This window comes from Vitis riparia, chromosome 5, assembly GCF_004353265.1.
Source record: "Vitis riparia cultivar Riparia Gloire de Montpellier isolate 1030 chromosome 5, EGFV_Vit.rip_1.0, whole genome shotgun sequence".
NCBI lineage: Eukaryota > Viridiplantae > Streptophyta > Magnoliopsida > Vitales > Vitaceae > Vitis > Vitis riparia.
The window spans coordinates 19,164,854-19,174,619 of NC_048435.1; the positions used below are offsets into that span (position 1 = coordinate 19,164,854).

Consider the following 9,766-nt stretch of genomic DNA (forward strand, 5'->3'; position numbering starts at 1 on the left):
ATTGTTGAGAAAAAAGTAGTTGCAGAGAAAATGCCCATTCTCCTAAATGGGTGAGAAGTCATGATAAGAGTGATCCATGCCCTGATTTTCATTGAGAATATAGGAAGCCAATAAGCTTAAAATTTAGGGAGCATTTAGGAAGCCCATAGCCTTCAAACTCCCATAAAAAGGAAGAAGATAAGAGGGTATTGTATTCAGTAAGTGAGAGACTGGCTTGTCAAATATCGGTTACCTGGGATTCGGTTCATTTGTCAATGTTGTGAGTTCCTATTACAGGTGGGTGTAACTGCTCATTGATTGGAGAAAAAGGAATGACTTAGTTAAATAGATTTGCTTAATTCATTTAGAAGGGTGCATCAAATTACAGTGCACTTTTGGTGATCATACCTAGTGATGACTTGGAAATTTTCAAGGGTGATTCCACCATCTTTTGGTGGACTTTACTTTTCAGTTTGAGATGGAGAGGAATATTTTTCTTCATTTTTAGGTTCTTTGTGAAATCACAAGTATAACTATGACTGTGAAATACAAATAGGTTGTATTGGTATTTTCTTAAGTTTGGGAGCTGAGCCCTATTTTCTGGATTTAAGAATTTTGGTTTTCAACAGCCATTTGCTAGAAAAGTTTTCAAATTCATAATTTCCACATGACCTAAAAAAACCCCAATATTACAATTGGCCTACGCCTGCCCCCAAATTAGAGCAAAGAGATGCCCAGTGGGAGATGACGTATGGTGGCATCTACCAGCTCTCAATTGCTGGCTTGGAAATAAGATTTAAGGTGGAGATTGTTGAGTGATGCTTTGTGTTGGTTTGTATTTCAGGACTGGTGATGTGATTTCAAACTCCTGCCATGTTCAAGTTCCTAATTTATTCAACTCCTTTTTATTAAAACTTTAGTATTCTGATCCTCAGGAAATAACACAAACACACTGCCCCACACAAAACTCACCCTATGATGCAGTAACATCCTCTAGGAACCCCATAGCTTTCAGCATAAAAAAACACAAATACATAGAGTTTACAAGGCGCAATAAGGAGTTTATCACTATAGTGCTGCTACGATCATGTCTCTTTCAAGCCTTCCAGGAAGCAAGGGGTGGAGTGTCAGAGTTCTTCCAGGTAAATGTGGTGGTCTGGTATCTGTCACCCTTAACCACATCTGCTGAAGCAATGGATTCTAGTTCAGCCATTTCTTCTGGAGTTAGTTTCACGGACAAAGCCCCTATGTTTTGGTTGAGGTTTTCAATCTTGGTAGTTCCTGGTATGGGACACACATCATCCCCCTGGTGATGGACCCAGGCCAGTGCTAGTTGTGATGGAGTGCACCCCTTCCTTGTCGCAATTTCACTAACCCGCTCATAAAGGATTTTATTATGCTCGAGATTCTCTGGCTGGAACCTTGGAAAGTACTGCAATATGAAACACACATTTCAGTAACAACATGGAAAACCCGACATAAAAAACGACATAATTGCATAACATCGTTATTCAGAGAACATAAAGGATTATACATGCGCTTCTAACATGAGTTGATAATACAATTAAACAGGTTCCAAGTCATAGTATAGAATCAAGCCCTCTTGTTTAAATGGATTAAAAGGGCATCTATTAACCAATTGATTAGGTTTCTGTGGCCTCAAAAAATGGCATGAGATCAGGAAAACACACTATCAAAGAGAGACTAGATATTACAGATAAAATTCATTTCGTTTCTCTTCTTGGCTCTACAAATTAAAGGAAGTAGCTCCTTTTTTAGTTTTTGCCAATATTACTCCATTTAAACTTCCTATTGAAACAATATTACCTTGTTCAACATTCCTCCGTAACACCACAATTAAAAGAAGCAGGAATAAGAAATAGCAGTTCATGTATGAATTAAAGAAGGTTTGGGACCCAACACAATGCAATCTATATTATGAGAATTAGAAGGTATGTGGTATGTGTACAAACCTTTCTCGAGTCATTGTCTGATAAGTTCTCAACTATCTTGGCCCCTGAAGAAAGGAATCCACGTCCTAGAGGGCTATATGCAACGATCCCAATGCCAAGTTCTCTGAGCAAATAAGAAGGATGAGTTAGAAATTAAACTTTTAAATGCTCCTCAAACAGCTTTTCGGTCTCATAGATGTCTCACCTGCAAGTTGGAACTATGTCTTCCTCTACATCTCTTGACCACAAGGACCACTCCAACTGCACAGCTGTTATGGGATGAACTGCATGTGCTCTTCTGATTGTTGAAGCAGAGGCCTCAGACAGACCTATGTACTTTATCTTACCCTCTTCAACTAATTTCTTCAGTTCTCCCACCTTAATGACAAGCATATATAAAAAATGAAGATTAATTACAAAAAGAAAAAAAAATCTAAAAACAGAGAAATTCATATAAAAATTAATAGAAAAATGTGTAAGATAATCATCATACACTACTATAGCCTTTTGTTAGAGTAATCAAACCAAGTTGCAAACATGGGTATCCTTAAATGTAATAATCTTGAGAAGAAATTCCGGCTGGATGATTTACAGAAGGCCAGGGTTCTCTGAATAGCTAACGAGTAATACTCTCTTTTAAGTAGTCAATGGTAGCACCTATAGTGTCAACATGTAGGTTTGCCCAACGCAAGATGAATCCTACCTCTAATGACTTCATGGCTGAAATGGCTAGTAAGACAATACTCAGTTTCCAGCATAAAATGGTTGAGCTTCTATTTGGAAAGGGTAAAACTTTTGAATGAATTATCATCCAAAAGCATTCCCCTCTAATTTAACAAAAATCCACCAATCAACTTCTAAAATTATGACTGAACCAACCACACAAGATCAATCCAATTAATACCCAAAAAATCGCTGAAGAAAGAGCGAAAAGGGCACAAACCGTGACTTCAATGGGCACGCGAGTGTCGATGCGATGCTGGTAATAGAGATCAATACAATCAACCTCCAGCCTCTTCAAGCTCGCCTCGCAGCACGCCCTCACGTAAGCCGGGTCGCCGCGCGCGTCACGCACCCTGTCCTCGTATATAATCCCGAATTTGGTAGCCAATTCAACTTTCTCCCTCACTCCTCCTTTGAGAGCCTGTTCAACACCCCACCGAAAACCTTAAAGCAATCACATGGGTAACATTGATGAAAAGCAAGTATTGAAATGCAGGGAGAGAATTGAAGAACCTTGCCGAGAAGGATTTCATTGGTGAAGGGCCCGTAGACGTCGGAGGTGTCGAGGAAGGTGATGCCGCTGTTGACGGCGTGGTGGATGAGAGGGATCATGTCTTGTTCTGGCTTGGGAGGGCCGTAGAAGGCGGACATGCCCATGCACCCAAGTCCCTGTGCTGAAACCTCGAGGCCCTGTGAGCCCAGCTTCATCCTCTTTACACTACTCATCCTCCCTAACACTCTTTACCCTCTGCTGGACGTGGTTCCTACTTCCAAGTATTTATAAGCAAGCAGGGAAGTTCCAAGTTCTGATAATTTGATCAAAAGGTCTAAACTCTTTCGTACACCTGACGTAAGTGCTTGCGATGGACGCCACAGTCGCAAAGCTAGGGCCTGCTGGGTAGGTTGACATCTAGTATCACATCTGAACCACAAATATGGAAAAGGAAACTTGCATAGGGATTTTGTCCAATGGATATTTTCCGTATATAGAGAGAAAAAGAAAACACATGCCCAGACACGCTAGATCCTGTGCTGAAACCTCGAGGCCCTGTAAGCCCAACTTCATTCTCTTCACCTTATTACTCATTCTTCCTACTACCACACGTACTCTTCGCCAAACATGGTGTTGTTTTGTTTTCTGTTTCCCGTACTTTTCTCCCGGCCAACAGAATGGCTGCCAAAAGAGACCAAATGGCTTAGTCAATGGTAGTGGGCCAGATGAAATTATTGGAACTAGGAAATACAGAGATTAATAACCAGGAAATTTTCTAATATATACATATATTTATGTCGATTTGGGCATTACATTTTAGCACTATCCCAACATTTTTTTATTGTACTTTTATTTTAATTCTATTTTGAATTTTTGGTTTTAACCCCTAATTTTAGCTTAAAATTTAAATTATTAATTATTTATTTTTAAATTGTAGGTTATTTATTCTTATAGCCTTTTTTAACATTTTTAATTTTAAATAATAATAATAATAATAATAATAAAACGAGAGAAAAATAATGATAAATATTAAGATTTTATTTGAAAAGTGTTTTTTAAAATAGTTGTAAAAAATAATTTTTAAAAAATATTTTTTCAAATTATCATTTAATATTCTATAGAATGAAAATTTGTTTGAAAACTTAAAATGTCCTGGACACATTGGGTATGTTTTTAAATATGTTTTAAAAATATTTTTTATTTAATTATTTTTATAAAATAATTTGAAACAATTTTAAAATGTTCTTTAAAAAATTATTATTTTTTATTTTTAAAAAACAAAAAAATTATTTTTTGTTCTTTTGTTGAACCTGTTTTTCTATTTGTTTTATTTTGGGAAATTACACTATTTTGAAGAACTAATGCCAAGCTATGATGGCTCGATACCTAGCAACTGATTTTTTCCTGAAAAAAAAAAAAGCAAATAAAAGATGGAAAGACCTTGCCAACAAATGCATTTAGGCTATCACTCTACAAATTATTGTATGACCACCATCTTGCCACTTGCTAGCCACCATCTTACCACCAACCTTCTCGTTGCTGTCACCACCACTACTCTAACTCAAGAACCGCGAACAACACTTTAATTGGTCGCCAGGCTCATGTCGAGTAACACAATGTTGGGGGATGGAGTAGTTACTTCACTAAGAGTTATTAATATATTTAATTATTATATTAGAATTATATATTTAGTTATTATATCTTTTAGTTACTATATTAGAATTTTTTTAGAAGGGTAAATTAATCTTTATTTTCTTTTGTTAGGCTTAATTAAATTGTAATAGTGTTATGCCATTTTTCAAGAGAATTTATAATGAGAAATCCTAAATAAAAAAAAAAATTCTCTTTGAATATTTTTTTTCTATTTCAACATGGTATCAAAGCTTGGTTTAGTGGGAGATAATGGTTCAAGCCACTTCTCACATTTTTTAATGGGACTTTTGATTTGTGATTTCATGGAAGAGAATTTAATCTCATACACTACTTTCATATTTGTTTGATCATGGAATATCGTAATGGATAATCATATCATTATTTTCCTATTTTATCCTGGTATTTGATTTCATATTCATTTGTTGGATATGAATCCAAAATTTTGTCTGTCTTTATCTATTAGATATACATCCAAATTCTATTTACCTTTATTTGTTTAATGTAAATCCAAAATTTTGTTTGTTTCTGTTTCTTGGATATGAATCAAAATTTTGTTTATCTTTATTTATTGGATATGAATCCAAATTGTGTCTAGCTTTATCTATTGGATATGAATCCAAAATTTATTTGCCTATTCTTCTTTTATTTCCCCTTCTTCAATGGTTTTGTGTCTTATTTTATCTCTATTCTATTTTTTGTTTTAATGTGCCTTCCTCTCCTCCTACAACTACTTCTAGAAATTGTTCTTGATCCTTTTTTATAGTAAGCTATGATCGAAGAACTTTTTACTTTGCATAAAACTGATACTTAGTATTTGGTGTTTTGATTAAGTGGTATAAACTTCGATTGGTTGCTAAGAGATTTTGTCAATAGTATGATTCCGAAGTTGTTTACCAAGTCATACTCACTTTCGCATTTTCAATTTTTAGTTGACAAACTCTTAATACTTTTTACAATCACATCATGTGTTTGGAGGGGATATTACAGTTATTAATATATTTAGTTACTATATTATAATTAGATATTTAATTACTATATTAAAATTATTTTCTTTCTTTTTAGAAGTAAGGGTAAATTAGTCTTTATTTTCTTTTATTAAGTCTATTCAAATCGTAACAGTGTTGTACCACTTTTCAAGAGAATTCATAATGAAAAATCCTAAATTTTCTTCTATTTTCTCTCTTTTTACCATTTCACACAAACTTTCACCGTATTTAAAAAAAAAAAAAAAAACACACAAGTATGATGCAAACATAACACACAATACCAACATGTTGCAACTATTATTTTCAGAATATGATTTTTATTTTATTGTCATTTTTTAAAATCATAGCCAAATTATCTCAACATTTAATACAAATATTTTTTCTTCTTATCGAATAAACATTTCATTATCTTCATCACGTTGGTTCACAACTAATTAAAGTAGTCAAATTATGTGTACTTAAATTCACCAGACTAGTACAAGTCCAAAGGTTTAACAAAAGTAATAACTAAAATTTATAATTAGTTCCCGAACCTCCTAGGACATTCTGAAATTCTTCCTAATCCTCCTATGGATTATTAGGAACAATATTTGCATCTAAAATGTTTCTAAAAGGAAGGAATAGATATTTCCACATTACTCAATAAGGTGCTATACACCCACAAGAGTTAATTGGAAAATCATTATTAATTCTCAAAAATAAAAATTATTAATTCAAATATTAGGTAAGACTTCCTAATTTCCTAAAAAATTCTCTACAATAAAACTAACATAACATAAATTCAATTCTCTTACATGACCACTAAAATTCTTTGAATTTGTCTATTTTACTAAAAAGTTTTCCAATTCATAATTTCCTTGTGACCTAAAAGCCCCGAATATTACAATTGATCTAGGCATGCCCCCAAATTAGAGCAAAGAGATATCTACCGGGAGATGACATATGGTGGCATCTACAAGCTCTCAATTGCTGGCTTGGAAATAAGATTTAAGGTGGAGATTGTTGAGTGATGGTTTGTGTTCTTGTATTTTAGGACTGGTAATGTGATTTTAAACTCCTGTCATGTTCAAGTTCCTAATTTGCTCAACTCCTTGTTATTAAAACTTTAGTATTATGATCCTCAGGAAATCAGACAAACACACTGCCTCACACAAAATACACTCTATGAAGCAGTAACCTCTAGGAACTCCATGGTTTCTCAACACTCCAAAAATGCAGAAGACACAGAGTTATCATTATAGTGCTGCAAGGATCATGCCTCTTTCAAGCTTTCCAGGAATCAAGGGGTGGAGTGTCTGCTGTCTTCCAGTTAAATGCAGTGCTCTCATATCTATCACCCTTAACACCATCTTCTGAAGCAATGGATTCTAGTTCAGCCATTTCTTCTGGAGTTAGTTTCTCCAACAAAGCCCCAATGTTTTGGTTGAGGTTTTCAATCTTGGTAGTTCCCGGAATGGGACACACATCATCCCCCTGGTGATGGACCCAGGCCAGTGTTAGTTGTGATGGAGTGCACCCCTTCCTTGTCACAATTTCACTAACCAGCTCATAAAGGATTTTATTATGCTCAAGATTCTCCGGCTGGAACCTTGGTAGGTTCTGCAATATGAAACACGCATTTCAGTAACAAAATTGAAAACCCGACATAATTGCATAACATCATTATTCAGTGGTAATGAATCATACATGCGCTTCTAACATTAGTTGATAACACAATAAGACAGGTTCTCAGTCATAATATAGAGTCAGACCCTCTTGTTTAAACAGATTATAAGATCTTGGAAAACATCTACGTTAACTGAATCAAGTGCCATTGTGAACACCATGGCACTAGGTTATGGCATTGAGGCATTTTCATAACATGAATCATCCAAATGAACCACCCTCTTTCTCAAGAAACAGCCTCCCAAAAATTTAAAATACATAAACAAATGTGCTAGTGTTGTGAGTAAGTTGCAGTATCAGAGGTCAAAAACCATTTCCTCAATTGAGCTTTCCGGCCCTAATACAAAGAGCCTCAGAAGACAGATTATATAGTGATTTGAAAGAAAATATTGAATTAAAATAAGGAGAAAAATAAGGGCTAGATGAGAAATAAGGACATGGTATTCTGGTAGATACAAATGTTCGTCGATATTCTTTCTTTTATAATCTTTCTGCACATTTTAGGTGAACTAAAGACTATACCACCTCTGGGTCACAAAGTTTATAAAGAAAACAATTTGTTCTGTGAATTGTTTCTCCCCAAAACTTAGGTCCTGTGGGTTTGGGCATGGTTAATCTGCTGGCAGTGTGTTCATCACAGCTCTAACAACAATTGAAACAAACAAGAATTGTAGCAGTGGCTGAAGGTGTTTTGTCTTGATGAACTTCAACCATCAAATCAGCACAAAGTTTGTTATTGCCAAATAAGATATAAAAGGGCTTTTTCAACCAACTGATTAGATTTTTGTGGTCAGGAAAGCACACTGTCAAAGAGATAGACTAGATACGCATTTACAGATAAACTTCATTTCGTTTCTCTTCTTGGCTCTACAAATTAAAGGAAGTAGCTCCTTTTTTAGTTTTTGCCAATATTACTCCGTTTAAACTTCCTATTGAAACAATATTACCTTGTTCAACATTCCTCTGTAACACCACAATTAAAAGCAGGAATAAGAAATAGCAGTTCATGTATGAATTAAATAAGGTTTGGGACCCAACACAATGTAATCTATATTATGAGAATTAGAAGGCATGTGGTATGTATACAAACCTTTCTCGAGTCATTGTCTGATAAGTTCTCAACCATCTTGGCCCCTGAAGAAAGGAATCCACGTCCTAGAGGGCTATATGAAACGATCCCAATGCCAAGTTCTCTGAGAAAATAAGAAGGATGAGTTAGAAATTAAACTTTTAAATGCTCCTCAAACAGCTTTTTCGGTCTACCGCCTTACCTGCAAGTTGGAACTATGTCTTCTTCTACATCTCTTGACCACAAGGACCACTCCAACTGCACAGATGTTATGGGATGAACTGCATGTGCTCTTCTGATTGTTGAAGCAGAGGCCGCAGACAGACCTATGTACTTTGTCTTACCCTCTTCAACTAGCTTCTTCAGTTCTCCCATCTTACCGACGAGCATATAAAAAAAAGAAAGATTAATTACAAAAAATAAAATAAAATAAAAAATAAAGTTTGAATTGATAGGAATAAATCATTTATATTATAAGTTTACCCTAGATAAGGTAAAGAGGATTCTTACTATGATACCAATGATTTTTAGAAAGGCCTCAATCAAGTTACTATAATTTAATCTTACTATTAACGAATCTAAGGGTCAAATCTATAAGATGAATATAGGCTTTTGATGGAATAAAACTGGAAATCAAAAGCATATTTAATTGATTTAAGAAATCTATGCTTTAAAAAAAACATCTAAGTTTTGCATGCAATATTAGGTGTAGGATTCAATTTGATTGTGATTGATTTTGATCTTAAACCCTAGATTTTATTTGCTCTCTCTTTAAGGATTTGACACTGCATCAAGAAACTCTTCATAACATTTTTCTTTGTTTGATTTATTTCATTAAATATGTTAAGAAAATTTTGTCCACATTTTATCCTTCTTTATTTAAATTAAGGTATCATTAATATTAGAAAATAATTAATCTTTCTACACATTAAGTTGATCCTAAAGGACAATGATTCAAAATACTATAAACTCATGGCAAATCTATCTTTGGTTTTTCTTGGCCAAAGTTATCAAATATTTAGGGTTTAGTATTTTAATTACAACAAAGGTTTATGATTATAAATCTCACAAACCCAAAATTCTTCCACCCAATGGCTCTCTTTCTTCTTGAATTTAAGCATTGGAGATGGTGAAAGTCTCTCAGAGAGGTGGTGGCTAGGACTTTCCTCTCTCTAGAGTGCATAGGAAGACAAAATTGAAGCCCTAAACCCTAAGGGGAATTTATATAGACTTCTAGTGGACTTAA

The 9,766-nt window shown here is 34.5% G+C and overlaps 2 protein-coding genes across 2 annotated transcripts; both read right to left on the reverse strand.

Annotated features, from left to right (window-relative positions):
* Positions 1–855: 855 nt before the first annotated feature.
* On the reverse strand, positions 856–3,405 carry LOC117915085 (probable aldo-keto reductase 2). Its single transcript, XM_034830651.1, has 5 exons — positions 3,168–3,405; positions 2,875–3,075; positions 2,137–2,309; positions 1,953–2,055; positions 856–1,411 (listed from the first exon to the last, which is right to left on the reverse strand). Exons 1-5 carry the CDS (start codon positions 3,378–3,380, stop codon positions 1,076–1,078), a joined length of 1,026 nt encoding a protein of 341 aa, XP_034686542.1. The 5' UTR covers positions 3,381–3,405; the 3' UTR covers positions 856–1,075.
* A 3,563-nt stretch (positions 3,406–6,968) lies between these two features.
* On the reverse strand, positions 6,969–8,895 carry LOC117915087 (probable aldo-keto reductase 3). Its single transcript, XM_034830652.1, has 3 exons — positions 8,723–8,895; positions 8,542–8,644; positions 6,969–7,385 (listed from the first exon to the last, which is right to left on the reverse strand). The coding sequence occupies exons 1-3, from the start codon at positions 8,893–8,895 to the stop codon at positions 7,050–7,052; spliced, it is 612 nt and encodes a 203-aa protein (XP_034686543.1). The 3' UTR covers positions 6,969–7,049.
* Between the last annotated feature and the right edge of the window lie 871 nt (positions 8,896–9,766).

Excerpts from the sequence above, each read along its gene's own strand:
- LOC117915087 (XM_034830652.1), bottom strand. The coding sequence starts at position 8,895 with ATGGGAGAACTGAAGAAGCTAGTTGAAGAGGGTAAGACAAAGTACATA. Across the intron at positions 8,645-8,722 it reads GACATAGTTCCAACTTGCAG|AGAACTTGGCATTGGGATCG; the intron begins GTAAGGCGGTAG and ends TTATTTTCTCAG. Across the intron at positions 7,386-8,541 it reads CAGACAATGACTCGAGAAAG|AACCTACCAAGGTTCCAGCC; the intron begins GTTTGTATACAT and ends TTCATATTGCAG.
- LOC117915085 (XM_034830651.1), bottom strand. The coding sequence starts at position 3,380 with ATGAGTAGTGTAAAGAGGATGAAGCTGGGCTCACAGGGCCTCGAGGTT. Across the intron at positions 3,076-3,167 it reads ATGAAATCCTTCTCGGCAAG|GCTCTCAAAGGAGGAGTGAG; the intron begins GTTCTTCAATTC and ends GGTGTTGAACAG. Across the intron at positions 2,310-2,874 it reads GCGTGCCCATTGAAGTCACG|GTGGGAGAACTGAAGAAATT; the intron begins GTTTGTGCCCTT and ends CTTGTCATTAAG.